Here is a 24,478-nt window from a genome sequence, read left to right as displayed (position 1 = left end):
CCTCTTTCTGGTAGTAGAGATATGCAGGAAGTCATATCAAGGGTGATTATGGTTTTCTGAAACAGCCTTCATTTATTACTTCATTTCTCTGTTCTGCTTTCCTTTAGCTGGTCATCACGGAAAGGGTTTGGATAACTACTACATCATGTTTCCACGTGGATACAGCTACCAAAAATTGTGGATGTGCTGGGTTGTGTAAATAAGTAAATATGAAGTATCAAAATCTTTTTTATTAGCTCTTTTGAGTGAACATGACAGCATTATTTATGTCATTTTTATGAAAGAATTGAGGGATTTATAGACAAAATCCAGGAGTTTTGATTCATAACATAATCTGCAGTGACTTGTGTTGCACAAATAATAATTGATGTAGTCCTGTATTTAGTTAACTATTTGTTTATGTTAAATATTTATTCTTAGCATTCACGTGTTAAAATTTTTCACTCACTGATCTTGGACTCCTTTACCAAAATAAATATGCTACAGAGTGTGGTCAGCTGTGCTAGATAAGAGCTGATACTATTCTTTTTCTCTCGGGTTGGCTATGTCGAGAACTGCTAATAGCAGAGAACTGACACATTGGCAAGTGGATCAGAAGAAGAAAGCAAAGCATAAACCTCATAATTCCTCACAGGAACCAGTTACACTGATATCTCACAAAAGAACAGATTATGACATTTTCCCCTTTCACCAACTAAAGAAACAGAAACAGAGCAAAACAATATTTTCCTTTACCCTTGGTTTGAAAGGGGCCTCCAGAGATCAGATCCAACTCTTTCTATCTAGACAGGATCTGCTGTGCAAACACACAGGTTCTTTGAAAATCCATTGCAGCAGCTACACAAAAGAAAGAGAAAACTTACTGATTTCTAAGTTAACGTCAGAACGGTTTTAGCTGTGTTCACATTCATATTCCTGGTTCTTACCAGAAAGATGGTTTTATTATTCCCAAATCTTGGAATTTGTGATTTTTTGCCCCAGGGTGATCGTTGAAATAAGAAAAATTTCTGTAGTGATTCTTTGAATCCTATCTTTTCCCAGTTAATGCAATGTAAAAAACAATATCTACATAAAGTAAGATTGAACTATTCAGTGTGCTTGTTTGCCTAGAAGCTTAGTAAAATTTTCCAATGTAAAACTTCTATCTTCGCTTACTGGTACTATATGAGAAAGGATTATTATTTTTAATTCATCTTGCTAGGATAATGAATAAATAATTTCATGAGCCATTTATTGTCTAGCTGCAAAATCAAGTTGAATTGCCTTGGAGATCTTGTTGCCAGCACGAATTGTGAAAATTGCTCTGGTGCAGCTCATATGGGATTTATCTTCCTAAATTCCAGGGGTTTGGCCTGAGCCTTTCTTAAGTGGTGAAACTTTTCTGACTTTGCCCTAATTCTATTTCTACAGCTATTTTGAAGATTAAAACAAAGAAAAAAATTCTACAGGAGTTATTCTGTGATTTCCACTCCATAGAAAGTAATCAGTATCTCAAAATTTTCTATTGATAAGTAGTTAATATTAGTTTTTCTGAAATTTTATCTCTCTTTTAAAAGGACTATTTAGAAGTTGCCCAAATATTTATTTGTAAGGTGAAAAGATGTTTTACTCCTCATAAAATAATTAGGGTGCTACTACAACTGGTTGAGGCAGTATAATGTAAAATGTTTTCTACTCTTTGGGTTGACAGATAAAATACTGACAGCGAAAAGAGCTGCTGACCTAAGCAGGGGGGATTCAGAGCACAAATTCTCGGGCTAACACATTTAAGATTGTTTTGATTATAGAACAGTATAATCCTGTTGTTTCTTAAATAAAACTAATTTGTCATCAGAATCTTCAGCTGTGAGATGAAAGCTTTTAGAGCTGGGTAGTTGTATTACTGTGTTTTGGGGAGGTTCAGAGGTCAAGGTAATATATCCAACATTGATCTCACACTCCTTTGGGATCAAAATGATTATTTTTCTCAGGTTCAAAAACAGGTATATTCTAAGGTCACTGTGTTTCATAGAATAATTCATTTTGTCTGGGATTTCAGTAGGTCCCTAGCTTGATTACTGAAGATGTTAGCTGTGACATGCAAAGTCTTTATTACCACTAATAACATTTATTGGACTCATTTACCAACTGTAGTAAGATTTCAAGACTTAGAGCTAATATTTATATTATGTATTCTCTTATTCCTTGTATTATATTCTCTTATATCAAGTTTATATCGAACGTCCGGGAAGTTTTACAACATTCAGATGTGACAACATTCAGGATCTATCAGGAGGTCTAGCAAGCAGTTAGATGTTAACTTAAAAACATATATACATATATCATTTTCTTTCATAATTTTGTATTTAATCAAATTTAATTGATTTAATTTAATTTAATCAACATTTTTATAGTGACTTAGAAATACTAAGTAATATAATCCGACCAATCTCTTAATTATTTATGACAGAATGTATTTACTTCAGGAAAGCCTTATGAAGTGTCCATCTGGCAGAACAAGACTTCCTTTTTTTCCCTAATTGGAATCCAACTTTTAAGAGTCCTGACAAAAGGGAATTTCTGATCAAGTGGAGGCAACCTGCTAGTCTTTTTCAGATGGCTTCGCTGTCAGATAGCAATTGAACCACTGTAATGAACTGCATATTTTTATATGATAAACAGCAATAACATGTATATACCTGATGTAAAGAATCTGTTCAAACAGAATACTTGGAACATCTCAAGTATTGTTTTTTATAAATGCAGAGTAGTTAGGGGTTGAGGTAGTTTTTACTAATTTGTTATTTCTTCAGTTAGTGAAATATCTAAGTTTGTAACAAATCTCAGGAAGGCTTGCTCCTCTAGGGTCCCTGTGACAACACCTCTGTGATCAGCCACACGTATCAAGGCCTTTTTTCCCCTCACCTGGCAGCAATAAACAATACAGATTGAAGTACTTTATATTTGTAGTTGTCCAAACATTTAGTGCAAAATATTATTTGTCACATTTTTTTATTTTTTTGACAGAGATTAAAGAGGCTCCCTGTATGATGTACATCAGTAGTTCAGGTCTCCCTTGAGGCTGATAATCACAGTCTGCAGACTTTGATGACTGTAGTTGGGAAGTATATAGATACCTGAAATTCTGATCAAAGTGTAAATCAGCTTTTCAACATCAGGGAAGTAGATCCATGGCCAGAAAGTGATTATTTTCTTTCTTTGTTCTGAGTATACTTAAGAAAATAAAGAAAAGCTGAATTTTGAAAGCCTGCAGTGTTCTTGACAGTGCTAAACTTCTTTGACCTAGCATGAGGGAACTGGATTTGAAATGTGAGACATGGAGGTTCAATCTCTATGCTCCAGCTTCTTTGGACTCCCGCTTAAATGGTCTGCCTGATTCAGAATTGGGGAGCTCTAGATATTTTCTGCGGGTTGTGCCAAGTACGAGACAGTAACCAAACAAGGGATAGCCCTTTCCCAAATAAATTCCCTAATCATCAAATTTAAAGATCATTCTTCCCTTAGCTCTTCACAGATTTTAGAAATGTAACAGTTCTAGTAGGAAAAAACAGAATAAAAGGATACTTCCACCTTCTGTAATAATTTTGTGACTCCAACTTTATTTCCTTTGCTTTTCTTGTAGGGAAATGAAACTGCGTGTTTTGTTTTTGTTGAATGAAGCAGATTGCTTCGCTTGATACTGAATGCTATTGAATTGCAGTTCAAAAGAAAATAAATCAATTTAATTTCAATAATTCAATCCAAATAAAATACTGCTTTCCTGAGTTTTTGACAGAGCAGCCAACTGATAGTCTAAACTTCACTTTTCAGTCTCAGTTCCTTGTTATTTTCTCCATCATCTAAGCAGAAAATATTTATTTAAAGAAAATTTTTACCAGTATGGTTATCTTGGAAATTTTTGAATGTGCATACACTACAGAAGGCATTATTGTTGAGGTAAACTGGTGTTTGTCCCTGTATATTTCTTCTTATTATTTGAGATACAGATAACCAAATTATGATGTGGATATAAATGGAGTAATATAAATGATGTTGATTGTAGCAATTACAATGAGAAAGATAAAGAGTAATTGTTAGCTTATATGAGCAGTTAGTACAAAAGCTATTCAATATAACAGTAAACACTGGGTGTACCATTCATACTCCAGCCTCAGATTTTGATGTATGTCATTGCAGTGATGGCTGAAAAATTATGTACCATGATTAATTTATGTTCCCAACAGAACACTGTTTTGTGGATCAGTGAATTTCTTTTTTGAAATGAACATTCGCTGATCACATGCATAAAACTTTTTTGTCTGCTGATAAGCTGTGTGACGAGAATACTAGTCCAGTGCAAATGTTGACATGGCAGCATTGAAACAGATGGTTAGGCAGTCAGTAAAAAGGTGTTAATTATTAGAACTGCATAGACGAGTTGGTTCATCACTGTTACTGGAGATTATAAACATCGCTTTTCATTTTAAGCATCTATCTTCAACCAGAATTCTCAACTTCAGCCAAAATTTGAGAATCTTTTTCTAAAGTTGCAGTAAACAATGTGGGTGTGCATTTGCAGAGTGAGTTTGCACTCAGAGATAATTGAGGAGAATTAAACTATGATAAAGTCCACAATTGGTGTATAGCCTACATGCATCCATTGGATGCTGTGGAACATCCCTTCTGGCACGTATAACAGCATTACTAAATTTTTCAATAACAAAGAAATTAGGAGTCACCAGGTTTGCATCTGATACAGAAACTTATAGGAACATTGCACACACTCTAGTAATACAATAGAATTTAATGAATGGGATGGCTATAACTCTGGAAGTTACAATAACAAACAGGTAAGTTAAAGTAATAACCAGAAGTTACATGGTAGGTTCACAACAGAAATTTTAAGCAGTCTTACCACTTTCATCAGCAGCAATGCCTAGACCGCTTGAATATCACGAGAAAAAAAAGTTCCATAAACAAGAGGAAAGCTATACTTACTAAAAATATTTACGATACAGAATAATGATGTGCCTGCAATGCAATGTGTTTAAGTTGTGTTAGAACTTTTACAGTATGAGGCATCTCTTTCCCTTTTCCTTATTTTTACAGGAAAGATGACAGTTTAGAATTCTTTTCAAACTCTGGTTCATACACATAAATAAGTGAAAGTAATACTATTGGTACTGAGGATGTCTCAGGCATTTGCCATCTTTTTCATTCAGGGTCTTTAAGGGGATAAGAAGGAGATGGCAGGGAACAGTTTTACAGGCACAAAGAAGTTCATATTTCTGTCCAAATTTAGCTGTGCTTCTAAGGTAGAACGAACTAGGGAGTAATTAGAAAAATGTGATCTGTGATTCACTGTACAGTTAGTATAATGCGCTTATTCTGTTGCACTGTACAATTTGTACATTTCTGGGGAGTTGTATGGTAATCATCAACAGTTCTAAGCAATCTATGCAGTTGATCGACCGTTAATGAGGATATGTTTCATGTAATAAATATACAATAATTCAATTTTTGTATCTTAAAAGAAATTTTCTTTTTTCATTACTCCTTAAAATAGTTTGGAAAAGGAGTGTGGCTCATGACAGTAAGAAAATACCTTCATTGCTTTTAGATTGGGATACTGATCCTAAATTCAACCGCTCCTTAGGAGAAGTCCAACTTGAGCCCTTTCCAAGGGCACCAGCACATCTGCTGATTAAAACTGGAGGAGGTTTACAGTAGGAGAGTCACGTTGCCTTCCAGCAGGCATGTCCTGGCAGATGCTGCAGTTTATTGCTGGGTTGCTGGAGCCATGGATGTCTGGATTGGCGGGTGCTCAGTTTGCCCCATTGCTGCATCAGCAAGAAATGCTCATGCTGAAGGCAAGAGTTGCTGAATGTTGGTTTGTATAACAGCTCTGCTTGTTCTTCCAAGGGAGTGAGCGTCCTGCATCACTTTGCAGTGCTGTAGCCTGCCTTGCTAAGTGTTTGTAGTGTTCTGCTGTGATATCCAACAGAACTTTAGCTATGCTAAAAAGAAGTAATTAAGTTGAGTTGCTTATTTAAGAACAGGATACAATATTCTTGAGTGAAAGAGACTATCCCCTGCTCAGTTCCCTGAGAGACAGATTTCTTCAGCAGGAACTCCAGCAAGGAGCCTTTTTTGCAAGCATGGTCATAAGCTTCCAAGTCCTCCAGCCATTCAGTAGTAGGATGTTTGACAGCAGAATAGATGCTGCTGCAAGACTCCTGGTTACAGATTGAAAATGCTACAGACCAACACAGCACTGAACTGGTATAAGCTCACACAGCAGTTAAGAACGATGGAAAATTTTCTGCTGGATTAACCTTTATACCAGTAAATTCTGTGCCAGGTTCAGCATCAGGTTTATTCTAGCCTCCTTTTGAAACAAGCAAGCAATGTGGAAAAAGAAACAAACAAAAGAAACAAACAAACAAAAAAAAACACACACACACACACAAAAAACAGAAACAAAAACCACAAATCTGGCATACACTCTGTATTATCTGCTTCTAGCTAATTTGACAGATGTGCTATCATTTTTATTTACCATTTTTGGAAAAAAATGCCTACATGTTTTTAGTAACCTCCAGGAAATGCTGTGCTCTGGCAGTGATGATCACAGAACCACGTTCTCAAAGGTTGTATTAATGCACAGGCTTTAGCCAGTGTGATGTGAGGCTTGTTTGTACTTGAAATACCTGCTAGTTGAGTTCTTCTGTGGGTGCAGAAAGTGCTTATGCACCTGGGCATGCATTTTTCCCTTCATTCTCTCTTAGCCCCACCTGTTGAGGTAGCACATATCAATATCCATCCAAGCCAAATCCACACTGGTGAACCCACTATTAATGTGTTAAAAATATTCAGGATATTTCATGACACATATCTTGTAAATCTCACTGTCAGGTACAAAATTGTTTGCTTTTTCTGTTTTGTTTTAATACTGTTTTATGTTGGTTCTGTTGTTTGCTTGTTTGTTTTCCTGGGTTAGCTGCTACATTAGATGCCTTTTTTTCTCTCATGTGATCATTACTTTTGCAAATGTTTGTAGAATATTCTTTTGCTTCACAGTATTGTGTAACACAGTACAGCTTAAGGGCTGTATGTACTTAATACTCTATGTACTTATTTAGTACTTCATTCTAAGAGAGATTGAGTGTGCCTGTCAACCCTTTCAGCTGCTAAGTGAGAGTACTATCAGGGAATGTGGCAGACAGGAGCTGATCTCTTCCTTAGCCAATGGGGTTTAAAGCAGCCAGAGTTATCAAAGGATCTCCTCAAATGTTTCTTCTGAAGGGGAATCTCTGATACTACAAGAATGGCAAAAATCTCAGTCGTGTAATTTAAGTCGGAAATGTTAGTTTAGAAGCCAGGCTTAGGTTTGGAGATGGGGAAGGGACAGTGATTTCCTTTCAACAATCTTTTTTCTGAGGTTGATACAGGAAGAAAGTATCTAAACACAGAAATGAACACCAAAATGAAGCAATCTCACTTCAATGTGAAATTCACAAATGTGAATCTTTGCCCATGTACCTACATACTTAGGGATGTTGTCCATACAAGTTTTGCAACCATACTCTGTGAGTTTATACCTGCACTCAAGGAATGTGGAGGTAAGTAAGAGCTTAAGGAAGGAGATGGGGAGCATTCTGCCTTAGGTACTCTTCCCTCTGTTGGCTGAGAAATCTGTGGTAAATCTCTGATCAGAAGGGGAAGGGATGGCTTTTAACTTCAACAGCTTGATTTTGCACCAGCATTGGAATACTCAATGTGCTGATTTTCCTCTGTGCAGGTATCTAAGCCAAGCTGGGCTGGAAGAGACAATGCTAACAGCTAACCCTCAAAACAGAGAGAAATTAACCATTCTAAAAGAAGCTCTTAGTGCTATGGGATTCAATAGTCTGGTAAGTTACACAAGTTCATGTCATTCGCAAATAAAATTGCATCATTAATTCATTGAAAGAAAGTCATGAAGAACTCTCACCAATAACCATTTGTGGTGAATAGAAGTCTCTTTCTGTCTTTTGCTTTTTTTTTTTTTTTTTTTTTTTGTGTGTGTGTGCTGTTTTTAAAGACCTTGAAAGACTATGAAGTACTACTTCACTCGAGGGAAATTACTGTAATCACTTTTAATTAGACACAGCACCAACAATGTAAATCTTTTTCATTCTTAAAGATTCACAAAACAGCTTCAAGGTATAATACTCTGAACAATTAAATTGCGTAGATAGAAAGAAACAATCAAATCCCATATGACAGGAACCTTATAAAACCCACAGGAATGTTCCCCCTTCCCGATTATCTCACTGTCCCTTGTAATTTTGTGAAACACACATTCCAGATGCATTTACCAGCAGCATCAGAAGTAAATACATATTAAGTGAAATAAAATTAGAGCAGAGTAATTTGGGAGAGCTAACTTAATGCCAGGAAAGCAACAAGAAGATAGGTCTGGTGTTTGTCTTCAACCTTACTGCACTAATGAAGAAGATAATTTAGAAAATTGATCAATAACAGCTTTTGGAGGACTGTGTGATGGGACTCATACTGAAACATGAAGAAAAAATGGAGAGCTGAGTATAAGAACTCAAATAAACTGTGTATTCCCTAATTAAGGTAGTAACAAATGTTCTTTGGTAATCGATGCCATATTTTCATATAAGGAAGTGTTTCAAGGTGTTGTTTTGTTCTTGTTTTTTTTTCCTCTCCATGAATATTCATATGGCAGTGTATGAAATGGAACACGTATAGCTACGTTTAGCATAATTATCCTTTACTCCTAATGTCTTTAAGCTCAGCACCTGGAGAATAACAAAAATACCATGCTTCTCCAGAATCCCAGTGTTCAGCCCAGATTTCATATAGAGGTGTTTAACTCCTTCATTATTCTTTATGTTCCACTGAGGAAGGGTTTCCACTGAGAAATAAATAATAGAATGTATAATGAGTTACATTTTTGAAGCTTATGGCAAGATGCAGTATTTTGAGATCCAGCTCTTCACCTTACTAAGAGTTCGTGAAGAATGTGGCATCTCAGGCCACAGTGAGCCTCAAAAAGCCTCGTAAATGAGCCTCTAAGCTCCTCCACGTCCGAATAGTATTAAAATGCTTATTTAGTAGATTGGAAATCTGTGGAGTTCCAGAGTACTGCAGTCTATCTGAAAGTTAGAAAGAAGTAACATAGATAAAACGTTTCTCCTAAAATTACTATCCGTTACTTCTAAGATACATGGAGAGATCTGTGTGTATGAGTCTTTTAATATCTGTTCACATTCAGTAATAGATCAGATGTTTGGTTTTTTAAGAAGTACATGAACATTTTTAAGCAGTCTTCAGTGGAACTCTGCAAAGTACCTTAATATTTATTAGAAACTTGTTTTAAATCTGAAGGAACATATACCTTAGAATATGATGTCAAGTTGTTTGAGACTCTAGAACCTGAAGTAAATCTGAGGCCTTTCCAAAACCACCAAAACCCTGCTATTTCCAACCCCCTCTCCCCACAAGTCAGTGTGGTAGAGTCATTCCCCAAACTGGTTCTGAACCAGCTAATAAGAACTGTGCTTTATTAGTATGGCATTAGGCCATGCCTAAGAGTAGGAAGCAAGATGTATCACCCTAGCTTGAATGCCAGATTAGTGTGGCTATTCATTTCTTGTAAGATCTGCCTTATTCATAGTTTGTCTATAAATAAGGACAAAGGTTTTTGTTTGTTTTTTTTAACCTTCAACTTTGGAATTTTGTAATAGAGTAATAAACGGTTGCCCTGCTTGCATCTCTCACAGCAAGAGACCGAAGTTGTTAAAATATAGTTTAAAGAATCAAATCTGCTTAAATAGAATCAGAGGTCCTTTAGTCTTATCCCAGGAATTCTTTAAGCTTTTTTTTTAATATGCTCTGTTTTCAGGATTATTAGAAAATGAAATAAAAAAGGCTTTTCTTTTTCTTCTTCATTTTTGGTTATCTGTTGCTTTTGCAGACAGATGAAAAGTTATCTAAACTTGGTTTTGTTGTGTTCAGAATTCAGAGTAGACACGAGAGGGTACAGGAGGTGTATTTCATTTGCAGTTTATTTTTTAATTTTACTCTGCAAATTCCAGTAAAGACTTTTTGCTGTCACTTCTCCTGATTCAATAGAATCAGGTTCTAAATATTGTATTTCAAAAATATTTCAAGTAAGAGATGACAAGTAGCTTTGCTATATATAAATGCCATGTAATGCTATAGTGGTTATCAAATTTCCTGTTTTATAATTTCAAAGGAGTGCAGTTGTTATATAACTGATCTGAAAAAATCATCCAAGAACACATTTTTCTTTGTCTTAAGAATTTTTGCTCAATTTTTTGTGATTTTTTTTTTTAAATTGGCTTGAATTTAAACACAAACAAACACAAAAGTTAGTTCTCTTCCTGGTGTGGTAAAAACGAAGGCAGGATAAACCTAGCTCTTTAAGATATCTGTTTCACGGTGTTAGTGACATCTGAATATAGCGTGCAATCATGGGTGACAAGGAAGTTGCTTTTGTTTCTTTCCAACCTTAGGCACAGCTTTTACTGCCAGGAACCTGTTGTAATTTAAAGCTAGACACTTTGCTTGGAGATGCAGTTGGCTGAGGAAGAAACTGACCTTGCTTTTCATAGATACAGAGTTTGACTTAATGGAAAATCCCCATGGAGAAGATATGTTTCCTGCAGAAATAAAGCCTCCTTTAATGAGAGTTCAGTATTTTTTTCACATGCTCTTGAAAAAGTTTCTTAATTCAGTAGCTGATGTGATTTATATTAAAACAAAAGTTGAGAAGGGTGATCTTGTCATTTTATGTCCTCAGTAGGTTCCAGTTTGATTTCTAAATGCAAATCTCCTGTTACTTGTTCTCTCATGCATACTTTTTAATTTAGTGATATATAAGCTTGTGAAATGTGTGTTTCTATAGAGCATTGCCTATCACTGGTGTGCCCAACAGATCTCTTCTTTATCTTTAATTGTGCGTGAAACATGTGCAGGAGGTGGAGAACCTGTTTGTGATTCTCTCAGCAATTCTACATCTCGGGGACATTCGCTTTACGACCCTGACAGACACCGAAACAGCGCTGGTGTCAGACCTGCAGCTGCTGGAACAAGGTCAGTGGGATGTGCCCTTGGTAGGCCACTGCTTGACCCCACAGCTGGGAGCTTGTGCTGAGCCACCGATAGGTGGAAACCCAGCTCCAGGGAGCCAGCATCTGCTGCTGGGCAGGCCAGTGCCCCATTGATTGGACGTTTTATGAACTGTGATTTTTTTATGAGACTAAATAAAATGCTAGTATTGTGAATTATCCAATTCAGTGTCAAATGTAATGGTGTCATTTGTTGAAAGAAGTTGTACAGGGCACTTTGTGCAGCTTTTAAAACACTTGTGTGCTGCTTGTCAACAGCTGAACAATTTGCATTGAATCAAATTCCTCTCAAAATCTGTGTATTAAGAGGGTCTCTTGGTTTCACGCTTTGAAGTTTTACCCTGCTGGTCACTAACAAATGCCTTATGGATAGAGGTTATCAATAAGCAGCATACCTTAACTCCTGTAGGAGACAAAGTCTACCAAGTGCTGTGGAAAGTCCCGAATAACCTTTCAAGAGGAAAGAAAGCTGTAATTTAATATGCAGTCACACTCCAAACTTCACAAAGTGCTGATTATAGTAATCCGATTGTATATGTTTATTAATTCTGATTACTCCTATGAGGGAACTCTTGTTTTTTTAAGTAAGAGGCCTTTCACTTTTCAAAAAATAACAACTAATAACAACTCATAAGAAAATGTGTCATAAAAAATACGTTATGGAGCTCAAGTCAGGCTTTCTTTAAACTCTCTGTTCATTTCAGTGGCAGGCATGCTGCAAGTTTCACCGGACGAGCTTGCTTCAGCCTTAACAACTGATGTTCAGTATTTTAAAGGTAATCTTTTCCAAGGTTATATTCTTATAGATCATGCTTGGTGACATTTTGGTCCTTCCAATTTGAGAATTTTATAACTGATAATTTTTGTTTTGTATTTCTCCAGTTAGGAATATGCAGGATTATCTGCCTTGTAATATGTCAGACTGAATTAGAACTGTCTTTATAACATGGAGCAAAGCAGTTTTATAGTCTGACACAGATGGACTCCTAGCTTGATGAACCTTATAAATATGACAAGGTCACAGATTTGATATTAATACTAAGAGCTGAAGTCAGCAGGAGTGTCTTTAAAAAACACGAGTTTTGAAAAAGTTCTTTTCAGTAAAATGTTAGCTCTCTGAAATACGTGTACCCTTTTCTATTAAAAAGAAGTTCATGTTTCCAATCTGGAGATCTTGTGTTAACAGTTGTCTTCGCTGGAGACTTCTGAAAAACACTTGCACCACATATAGGTATGGCAAAAGAGAAGTGAAAAAAGATGGGAGGACTTACTGTAACTAAAGTTACTTAAGTTTTACAACGTGTTTTATTTCCGTTTTCTGCTGTTTGTCTTAGGAGACATGATAGTACGGAGACACACTATAGAGATGGCAGACTTTTACCGAGATCTCTTGGCAAAATCTCTGTATGGTCGTTTGTTTAGCTTTCTAGTCAACACAATCAACTGCTACCTCCAAAATCAGGATGAAGCTAACAGGTAGGATTACCATGACAATATATTGACTGAGCTATTATCTATTCCAGTCCAGATCCATAATAGAAACACAGTGCTATCATTAACATTTTTATGATAGCACTGGTACTTGAATCTTTGAAATCACTGAAATGTTTCTCAGGTTTTTCACATGACTTCCTCAGTATTATGTTTGTTTATTTGCTTGCTCGAGTGGAAATGGTACTTTATGCAGTTATCTTTATCAGTGGTTAGAATTAGTAGTCATTTAAGAGTTGACATTACAGAATGAATAAAGCCTTTCAACAGGCAGATACCTGCCAGACATTTAGTTAGTGCAGAGTATGCAATTTCTTTCTCCCTAAAACAGTGACCTTATAATTGGTTATTAAAAACAATTATACTCAAAGATTTTTAAGTGAATGTTTAAACCTCACTTACTGATGAATGCAAGTTGCTGTCCAGTGTGATTTCAAAGGAAAAAAAAAATGCAAATTATCATTCATCAGTGTAGCAGTCAAGCCACAACAGCAACAATGAAAAGAAGAAATCTCAGTAGAATCAAAGTATCAAGTTAAGACACGAGACCTAATTTAATTAAATGGTTATATGCATGTGAATTAACAAAGAATCAACATCTCACATGTGTAGATGAGCTTTCCAATGAACATCAAGTATGAGATCACAGAATCATGGAATCATAGAATCACCAAGGTTGGAAAAGACCTATAAGATCATCCAGTCCAACCGTCCACCTATCACCAATCATTCCCACTTAACCATGTTCCTCAATACAACATCTAAACGTTCTTTGAATACCTCTAGAGTCGGTGATTCCACCATCCCCCTGGGCAGCCCATTCCAGCACCTGACCACTCTTTTGGAAAAGTAGTATTTCCTAACGTTCAGTCTGAATTTCCTCTGGCACAACTTAAAGTGATTCCCTCTTGTCCTATCACTAGTTACATGAGAGGAGAGGCTGACCCCCAGCTCACTACAACCTCCGTTCAGGTAGTTATAGAAAACAGAAAGGTCTCCCCTGAGCCTCTTCTTTTCCAGACTGAACAATCCCAGCTCCCTCAGCCGCTCCTCATAAGACTTGTGCTCCAGACCCCTCAACAGCTTCGTTGGCCTTCTCTGGACGTGCTTCAAGGCCTCAATGTCTTTCTTGCAGTGAGGGGCCCAAAACTGAACACAGTACTCAGGGTGTGACTTCACCAGTGCTGAGTACAGAGGGACAATTACTTCCCTGTTCCTGCTGGCAACACTATTTCTGATAGAAGCCAGGATACCATTGGCCTTCTTGGCCACCTGGGCACACTGCTGGCTCATGTTCAGCCAAGCATTGCCCAATACCCCTTAGGTCCGTTTCCTCTGCACAGTTCCTCACTAACCCCAGGCAGATTAACACTTCCAGCCAACTTGGTGTCATCTGAAAACTTATTGAGGATGCACTCAAAGCCCTTATCCAGGTCATCAATAAAGACACTGAGGAGGACAGGGCCCAGTACTGATCTCTGGGGAACACCACTAGCGTCTGGTCACCAGCTGGATTTAACTCCATTCACCACCGCTCTCTGGGCCTGGCCCTACAGCCAGTTTTTTACCCAGCAAATAGTGTGCCTGTCCAAGCTGTGGGCTGCCAGCTTTTGCAGGAGAATACTGTGGGAGACAGTGTCAAAGGCTTTGCTGAAGTCAAGGCAGACCACATCAACAGCCTTTCCGTCATCCACCAAATGGAGATCAGGTTGGTCAGGCATGACCTACCCTTCAAGAACCCATGCTGGGTAGGCCTGATCCCCCAGTTGTCCTGCACATGCTACATGATCTCCCTCAAGACAGTCTCCTCCATAATCTTCCCTGGCACCAAAGTCAGGCTAACAGGCCTGTAGTTCCCCAGATCCTCCTTACAACCCTTCTTGTAGATGGGAATCACGATGGCAAGTCTTCAGTCTTCTGGGACCTCACCAATCAACAAGGGGTGATAATAGATGACGGAGAGCAGCTGTTATCACCTTTTCCAGTTCCCTCAGCACTCTCAGGTGAATTTCATCTGGCCCTATGTACTTTAGGCAGTCCATTTGGAGTAGTAGGTCTCTGACTGTTTACTCCTGAATCGTGGTGTGTTTATTCTGCTCCCCAGCTGAGACTTCCAGGTCAGAGAGTGGAGTACCCTGAGGATAACTGCTCTGACTTTTAAAGACAGATGTAAACAAGGCATTGAGAACCTCAGCCTTTTCGTTATCCTCAGTGGTGAAATCAGATGTTTAGGCATTGTTGATAAATGGAAATCCACAGAATATAGTTTTGAGACTAGTAAAAAAAGAAAAAGTAGCTTTTCTTTATATCACATCTGTCTTGGTTTCAGAGAATAAATATTTATCTGTGTTCTTTTAGGGATGTTCAGAGTTTGAAGACTTTGTTGCTGTTTTGTTTTGTTTTTTAATATTTTTTTTATTTCTACCCTATATGTAGTCCAGTTGATATTAAATAATATTCTCTTCTACAAGCTTAACCAACAGAAAAGGCTGTCTTGAGAAACTAAGCTTTCTGTGCTTTCCTTGGTTATGTGTAACACCAGTTGGAGGCAAATAGAAGGTTTTACACTAACATTGAATGGATTTACTTGGTCTATTTTTGACTGCACAACCTCTTACAATTGCAGACATATGGACAATCAAGCATGAGCAACATTCTGATCTATGTTAATCTGAAATATTGTGTTTATAACAAGGAATGACCTTCTCAAAATAGGGTGTTGAGTATGTCTGTTGTTCAGTAACTCATCCATATAAGTTCTAGCTAAAACACAGTACTGGTTTCGTGTTGACCAGAATGAAAAATGTTATATCTATATATATGAATATATATTTATATTGCATATACCTATGCTTGAAAAAGATTTTTATTTCAGGTTTGTTAATGGGAGCTAACAAGCTCAGGATATATTGGTAGTGCTGACAAGACATTAAATTTTAGCAGGCTAACTTCAGCTTGAGGTACATTTCAAAACTCGAAGATAAATAGCTTACTTAAAGCATAAATGAAGTTCAGTCTCCTTCATTGATATTTCAGTGCATTGCATTCACCAGCTTAAGACAGGAAAACACTCCCCATCTCTTCCTTTTGTACAGCCTGATCGTATTGATTTACCTGTCATAGTAAATCAAGGCATAGCACAGTTTAAGATGTACTTTGTATTAATGCAAGTCATTGCACAAATCTGTGATGTGTGGTTCAAATTTATTTTATATATGAGTTAATCCAACAATTAGCAGGTTATATCTCCAGTTTGATGCAGTTTTAATAAACCTGAAGGATCCAACAAAATAAATTAATGTTGCCAAGTAAAGCTGATAGATTTCAGGCCACACTTTGTTTCTTGGTCAGAGAGTTGCACAGTTAGTACTTACCAGATGGAATAAAGCCTTCATCACAAATAGAGAATATGGTTTTTAGTGCAATTCTCTTCGTTGTTGTTGTGAGGTAGCCTTACTCTTGATGGCACTGAAGATATTAAACAGCTGCAGCAGTAACAGCACTGATCACTGGAGGACACAACTTGTCACTGACCACCACTCTCTCGGTTTGATCATGCAGCTAGTTCTTCATCCATCAAACAGTCCACCCATCTAATCCATATCTTTCCAATTTGGAGAGAAGGATGTCATGGTGTCAATAGTTTATGGGCTGGTTCGGGCCAGTTCCATGATGAATGAGGAGGGGGACGCACAGGCCTACACCTTGGGAATGGGGAAGGGGGTTGGGAAATAGGGAAGAGAGAGATGGGCCTAAAAACAAAGCAGTGGCAATGATCTGAGGAGAAAAGATAATTTACTTTAATAAAGAATTGAAGCTAATAAATAAACTGAGAGAGATAGTGTCCGAAACTGAAGGCCTTACACTAATGCTGAAGGCAGGACGGCTAGGGAGCTCATGCTGCTAGAATGATCTGAAAAAGGAAAGAGCCTGTGTCTCATGACAGTGAATGTTTTTTATCTTTCCCTCTGAGCAGAAAACAGAAAAATGCAATGCTACACAAAGTCCTCTGGAGTACGTAGGTCTTCTCTTCTGAGGCAGTTATACCAGGAACTATTGACGATCTACGGACCTGGAGCATTAACACTTTAATTCCCAATGCACTACATGATGTTGTGATGTGGAATACCAATAACAAAAAATCATAAAACCATGACATATGGGGAGCTGTGTCAAAGGCCTTATATCCAGATAGATTACATCAGTGGCTCATCCCTTTTCCATTGATGCAGTGACACCATCACAGAAGGCCAGTAGGTTGGTCAAGCAGGATTTGCCCTTGGTGAAGCTTACTGGTTCTCTGTGTCACCTCCTTGTCTTACATGTGCCTTAGCATAGCTTCCAGGAGCATGTGTTTCTTGATCTTTTGCAGCAGAGGTGAGGCTGGAAGGTCAGCAATATTCTGGGTCGTCCTTTTTACCCTTCTTAAAAATAGATGTGATCATACCCTTTTTCCAGTCACCAGGGACTTCACCTGAGTGCCATCACTTTTCAAATATAATTGAGAGTGGAAATAAATATACTGATTTTTCAGTTTGTAGCTAAAAGAGACTAGGGCAGACAGGGTTGCATAAACATGGCATTTCAAGGCACTTGATTGCACCTGAGGGAAGTTGGATCTAGTGATCCAAACAGTAGTAATGCAGTGTCATGAGGTGACTTACTAAGAATGCCTGATGCATTCTATAACAGGGATTTAAATTCTTGAGGAATTAAGAATGCCTGTGAACTCTTTTGAAATATATTTTTGTTTTCTGATGGAAAAACAGCTAATTAGATTTGCTTTAGAATATCTAAATATTGTCTTCCCTATCTGCTATTAACTAGAAGGCACTATGTTTTATCATTTATTTTGCAAGGAGTTTCTTTCTTATGTGCCCTGAAAATAGGGCTAATGCCAATATACATGCCATGTTATAGGCAAGCGAAGTAAGCTATCATTCAGCTAGTTTCTCTGTATTACCAAGGCAGCCATTGATTTCTATTTCAAATAAAGCACATAGAATATATCTGGATTTGTATTTTCTGAAAGCTTCTGTATTCTATGTAATCTTATTCCCAGTGAAATTCAAATACTAGCAGAGAGTAGTTGTGCAACATTTATGTGGGCAAAGGAAAGATCTCTGGAGTCTCATTCTCAAAAGTCTTGATACACATCATCTGATTTATAGTACGATAATGAGTGAGATATTTCTGAAGCAGAAGTCTGCCCAGCTTCAGAAAAAAAATCAGAGCCTAAACTAAAATGTTTATTGATCTGTTACTGGACACAGAACAAGGATGCTGAGTATGCAGGAGAGACAGAAAGAGAGTTCCACATATGAGCCCACAGGAGAATTGTCTTTATACTTGGAGGTAGGGCAAACTTTAAAACATACATGCAGTACAAAGCATCAAGTACAGCATTGTGTGTAGCTATATTCTGAGGTCTGCTTGAATCTGGATCTTTGCCAGTGTTTCAGTGAGCCATAAAACATTGCGTATTAAACTATAGAAAAATTCTGCTTTGAAGAGCCAGGGTAGTGTATGCGTTGTTAATGAGAGAACTATAGATCTTGAATCTGCTAGCAAAAATGTGTCTTATATCCTGCCATACATGTCACGTCATTCAAGAAAATGTCTGTCAGATGTAGAGCTAGCATTTCTTTCCACTGTGTCCAACTGCTCTTTATCTATACCTTTCATGTTTGGTTATGGTAATTTTAAAAGAAAAAATAGCAATTGTTGAACAAAATGACTGAGCGATATGGAAATTACACCAAGTCTGCACAAAAATCTCAGAATCTTAAAAAGAAACCTCAAGAAAAATCACTCTCAAAAGTTTGGTTTGTCAGTAGCTGGTTGAGATGAAGAACTTTTATAACTGGGAACAATAAGCCATTGTCTCATGAGTAGTACTGTTCAAGAGCAGCATTTATGGCAGCTGGTGTAATCTGTCCCTGCGGGAGATCTGAGATGGTCTAGGTAGGTTCCTGAGTGCAACAGCTCTCAGTTGAAGACTTGGCTATGTATCCTACCTAATCCATGAAATACTTCCTCATTAGCTAATATTGCTTCTGGTTTATCCAGATGAGACATAAGCTAACTTGCGTCCTTCCTTGCTTCTAGCAGAAGTTAGAGGAAGATCAAGAAACCTTATATCCAGGCAGATGAAAAGGCTTGTTTAGATAATATAGCCTCAACAAATTCACCTTGCTGCTTTGTGTAGGTGGAATATGAAAAGCAGCAATGGAAATGAATCCTATAGATTTCAGAGCTGAAAACCATCTGGGATGAAAAAACAGAGATCAGATAGCCAAAAAAACATTAGACTTGTCTGAAATGATTGGTCAGAACTATGTGAAGGGAATTCTACTCACCTATATGAGTAATGGCAAACAGGTCAAAAGTCTCTCATGACGGATGACAAGTGGTCTGCCAAGATGTTACATCATCCTACAGGATATTTTGTGTATGTGTTGTTTTTAGGAGCTACCAAGAATTTTTGTCATTTCTTCATAACACATCTGTTAAGAGTGCAAGATGAAAAGTTGTTTCTAGTCTATGAGGAACTAATATGCAGTGGGAATCATTCTGAGGAAAAAGGCAGAACTAAAGACATTGTAAAGTACTTTTGGTTGAAAGACTGTTTTTGTAAATCACAAAAATTAAATCAGATATGGTTAGCATCCACTGTATGTTTAACTATTCACAGCTATGTGCTTGTGTCAGAGATGGAAATATTCTTCAAATATCAGCAAGGTGCTGTTTTCCTAATTTTTATTTGAAAAATTACTGTGAAATCTAAGAAGTAACAATAATAATAATACAGTAAAAGTAATTACTACTTTAATAACTGAATTTCATGTCCATATAGAATGGAAGTGTCACCTTCTTTTCTAAATAAGCACAGAACGTTACCTCATGAATCTGAAGGTTTGATCACCAGTAATTTATGAGAACTGTTTTATTTACACATATTAAACACTGAATATCTGAAACATAATGAGGGCAATTGTCAGTGTGTTCAGCAACCATAAAAAAAAAAGGGTAAAATAAAGGAATTCTTCAGAACAAAAATACTCTTTTTAATATTTGTTCCTTTAGACGCAGGTGGCATGCCCTTTCATTTCTAAACATGGAATCATGCATGTTTTATTTTGCTTTGGGAATCTCTGCTATGTTTAATTTAAAGAAAGTAATTTTGTTGGAATTAGTATGATTGACAGATAGCCAAGAAACTATATATGGACCCACTCTCTGAGGAGAGAGGTAGTGTGAAACAGGATGACAGAAAGACAGATAAAATAAAGTCAAATAATTTGTAACTACATATAAAACATGTAATTTTGATGTTGCTCTGTCTGTTGCTATTTGATTTGCAAAATATAGGCAGTATTAAACATAATCATAGAATAATCATTGGCATAGATTGGAAGGGGCCTGAAAGTAAATCTCGTTCCTACCCCTGATAGTTGATATTCCAGTACACAAAATAACTGTCATACTTGGTGAAATTTTGCATTTAAGTGTCACAATACAGGAAGAAGTTAGCACCATCCTAGTGGAGATGGATTGTTGTTCTATTTGCCCAGTTGACAAGGTTTTCATATAGTGAATGCATCTTTTAACATTGCACAGCCAAGATTATCATGTGGAGTTCAGCACAATGTTAGGGTGATGTGTTTTCCTGTCAAATAGGTGCAGCTCCCTGAAAATCAAGGTGTTTCTCAGAATTATCACGGAAGGAATGTTAATTGAAGTAGGTTATAGTGCTAGAAACTAGGACCAGGTGTTTTTTTTTTGTTTTTTTCTTTTTTTTGCCTGTTTTACAGTGTTTCCATAGGTCAGTTTGTTTGGTCTCTTCCTTATACAAATGTTTGCATATTTATTGAGAAAGAGTAAGGAAGACTGATTTGACAAAATAAAGGTTGTGGCACTCAAATGAGAATCCAACCTCAGATCCATTCACTGAATTAAACAGAGAAAGATGAGCTGTTCCTTCAATATTAAGTACATCTTAATAGTTGTGATATATAAAGCAATATTTCAGCTATTGTATTACAGAGCAGTTCCTATTACACTTTTCTATGAGGAAGGCTATATCTAAATAACATAACAATAAAGTAAGAATGAAATCATATCAAGTATTCTGAAATTTGAAGTAATTCAAAGTGTTTGGGTTTTTTTGTTTGTTTGTTTGTGGGTTTTTTTGTTTGTTTTTGTTTTGTTTTTGTTTTTTCCCAAAACCTATTTGAATAATATTATAATTCTGATCTTTAAACATTATTCACAGGTAGTTTGTTTTGAAAAAGTCTAATTCTTCTTTAGAGAAGTGAAGAAGTGTTTTTTTTTTCAAAACTCATTATGACAAGGAATGTACATTCATCTCTGATCAGTAACACTTGAGAATAAAGCTTCCATTTTGCATACCATTTAGATCACACTCAGAGAAGGAGATAGTGATATATCTATATTCTTGTTGCAGAAATTTCCTTGGAGGATAATCAACCTCACAATAACCTCTCTTGCCCAAGAAAGTCATTTTAGGCAAGATCTATTACACAGCTCTCAATGCCTGACATTTATGCATATAACCAGACTTGTGACAGTCAGTAGTGCATTGAGCTATGCTTTGGAAAAGAAGACAAATTTCATGGATATCATTTCTGAAGAAGGCTCTGCTAGTTCCTTCGGACTATTGTTTTGGGGGTTTCTGTTTTCTGATTATAGTACTTTTTATTATTATTTTATTGTTTTGTAAGCTCTATGGGATTTGTTTTCACTGCTGCTGGATCCTCAACCAGTTGAATGGTAATGATGGTAATTTTATATTGACTATAGTAAACCTATAGTGAAGTACTGAGAAGTGAATCATCTTTTTTTTTTGCTTTAACTCTGTAATGTGGTGTAAATAAAAATCTGAACAGAGAGAAAATATGGAACATGAAGGAAAAATGTGGAAGGAAAAGTAGATCTCAGAAACAGACGGATACAATATTATTTGCATGCATTTACATGTTACATGTACATTTCCAAATTATGTTGTAAAAGAGAAAGGAAAACTCATCTGCTTTAAAAAGTGTCCATTTCTTTTCTCAAGAATGGAAAGATTTTTCCTTTTCTATTTTATTCCTCTCCAAGACAGCTATTGGCTATAATGGGAAGTCTTTCATTTTACTTGGAGATTACTTCACGCTGTAGAAATTCACGCTGCATTCTTAGCCAAACTACAACCTGTTTTTGACAGGTTTTTCTCTTTTTAATGATACACTAAGAAAAAGCTCAGACTCAGCCACTGCAGCTCTGTCATATGAAGTTCTCAAATTCTTCCAAAGCATGCAATAGGATATCCCAGAGATTGATTTTTTTTCTCCCAGTTATGACTTATGTTCTCCTCCAGATCTGGGTGACAGTGACTTAGTCCTAAGTAGAGAGTAATAGCACCTTTGTTCTTTTCCTATTTTCTCTACCCAAATCCTAGGTGACTATCCTACCCTAAACCTTTCTGGCCCAAAATAAAGCCCTTTTCTGGGTGTAGGCAGAGGTGTATGATAAATATGATGCACCGTCAACAGGTATTTTATATATATAGAGAGAGAGAAGAAATGTCTGTCGTCTTCATGCCAAAATCCTTCCTGTTCTTTCTTCTGGGAGATGTAAACTCTTGTGCAGCTGGAACTCAGAGCTTTTGGTTGATGCTGGCACAGAGGACTTTGCCTTATATTTTTTCCCTTGATGTGCATTCAATAGGAGCAGTTCTGGCTGTTGGGTAAATAGAAACTGAAAAGGGTGACTGACTGCACCGAGACAATTTAGAAGCTTCCCTTCTGTGGCTATTCCTCATCTGAGTGAATAGATACCTAAACCTTTAGAAAGGATTTTAAAAAAGCTAAGCATTTATTTCCCTTCTTTTTTTTTTTTTAATTTGTTTTACTAAACAGCTGCTAAAACAATCTCAATCCTTTATTTATATGTTTGATGTGAGAGACTAGTGGGTAAACTTTATTCTGTTGTATATATAGTCTGCTGTTTGCTTCAAACCATTTTTTTGAAATGAAGGCCATTTTCATCCTAGAGAAATACTGTTGTAAAGAACAACAGATATATTATTCTCTTGTTTGAATTCTTATTATCGGTAATATGTGCTGGTTTTTTTTTCAGTGACCAGGTATTTGAAATTGGAATACTGGATATTTTTGGATTTGAAGAATTTCAAAGGAATACTTTTGAACAGGTAAATAGCTTTGTTTTTCTGAATTCGTTGTAACTGTCAGTCATAAGATAAATTTTCTTTTTTTAGCCAGAACAAATGTTTGTATCAGAATATAAATTTCAAAGGTCAAAAACTTGATCATAAAATATTTTTTTCCTATCTGTATGTATAGGTCTGAATTAAAACCCAGGCTTTATTGAGTTTCAGAGTTATTCATCGTTTTAAAAGAATCTGGTAAACATATATTATAATGATTTGAAAGAGGGGTAGTGTCAACACTGAAAGACAACCTGAGGAAAGTACTTAATGTTGTCTGTTTTCACGCTTTTGAAAGTAATCCTTCAGCTAGGTCAGTGAGTAGGAGGACAATAGACTGGATTGGGATAAAGACCAAAAGGTCTTCAGATGCCTTGGAGAAAAAAGAATGAAAATGCTTCATTTTTCTAAGCGCCATCACTGGCAGATTCATCTCTTCGTGACTTTTCAACATCAGACTTTTTAAAAAGTTGAATTACATCCATGGAAAATAAATTAAACTTAGCTCAATGAATGCCTAAAAATCCATTTAAAAATGAAACATTTTTTTTAAACTGAAAAACCGTTTGCTTACCTTTAACACTACTCTCTGAGCACTCTTGTCAAGTATATATTCCAGAAAATGCTAGTAACTGTACACAGCATGCCAAAAGAGATGTGTAAGTTTTTGTTCTGTTGTTCATTCATTCTGCAGAAGAAAATCAGAGCAGTAGGAAGAAAAGGACCTATTATTGTTTGAAATCAGAATTTGCCCCTTTATCTCAGTTAATCCATTGTTTTATGGCTCAACTTTCTCATGATATGGATGTCATCATGCCACATTAGTTCAGTATGTGTAGCATATTTTATGTAGACATAGTTTCAAAAGTCTGAAAGCACAAAAAGGTGAGCTTACTTTTGTCTTCAAAATAACATTTAAGAATACAACAACATTTAAGAATACAGTAACATATTTCCAGCTCCCCTCTCACAAAACTGTTTTTGCTATTACAGTTCTGCCTTGCTTGAAAGCTTTACTGGCCTAAAGTTGATCGCCAATATCCATAGCCATTTACTCAGTGAGAATATTAGCTCTGGGGGAAAATACAAAATAAAAAGTAGAAAACATTTTGATGGACCAAGGATATGTCCACACTCAAAACTAATCCCATAAAACCAGATGATTAACAAGGATAAAATATTCTAGATATTTAAAAAAAATCTCAAAATAGAGTAGTGCACTTAGACACTGATGGTTGGTTGGTTGTTTTTTTTTTTCCACTGACTCTTTTCTGCATTGTTTTTTGTCATGAAATATGTATAACGTCTGTGACTGATATCACAAAAAATACCATGAATTCTGCTTTTAAAGATATTTTTCTGTCCAGTGACTGCGGAGGATACTTGAGGTTAGCCCAACAGGAAAATGAGTAAAAGTAGTTTTAGTATTTTTTCATAGTAAACATGTTAATTTCAAAGTCAGCTTTAAATTATTATTGTATTTTTTAATAAATAAGTATGTATCAGGAGATGCTGACTGTCTCCCCACTTGGACTGAGTGGGTTTTGTTGAGTAATATTGAGTAATAGTGTGGGTCATTTCATCAGAAACTGGTGAATTGCATTCCTTAAAA

The 24,478-nt window shown here is 36.5% G+C and overlaps 1 protein-coding gene across 1 annotated transcript in view; it reads left to right on the top strand.

Moving 5' to 3' along the window:
* Positions 1–24,478, top strand: part of MYO16 (myosin XVI) — a 257,006-nt gene that overhangs the window by 129,588 nt on the left and 102,940 nt on the right. The window contains exons 16-20 of the mRNA XM_065741050.1: positions 7,781–7,892; positions 10,992–11,109; positions 11,849–11,920; positions 12,479–12,620; positions 22,779–22,851. Coding sequence (XP_065597122.1) covers positions 7,781–7,892; positions 10,992–11,109; positions 11,849–11,920; positions 12,479–12,620; positions 22,779–22,851 — 517 coding nt within the window. The remainder of the gene's footprint in view (positions 1–7,780; positions 7,893–10,991; positions 11,110–11,848; positions 11,921–12,478; positions 12,621–22,778; positions 22,852–24,478) is intronic.

Source organism: Cyrtonyx montezumae, unplaced genomic scaffold (assembly GCF_038088225.1).
Source record: "Cyrtonyx montezumae isolate F1298 unplaced genomic scaffold, pur_monq_1.0 scaffold_3, whole genome shotgun sequence".
In the NCBI taxonomy this organism is placed as follows: domain Eukaryota; kingdom Metazoa; phylum Chordata; class Aves; order Galliformes; family Odontophoridae; genus Cyrtonyx; species Cyrtonyx montezumae.
This window is presented reverse-complemented; position numbering and strand designations above follow the sequence as displayed.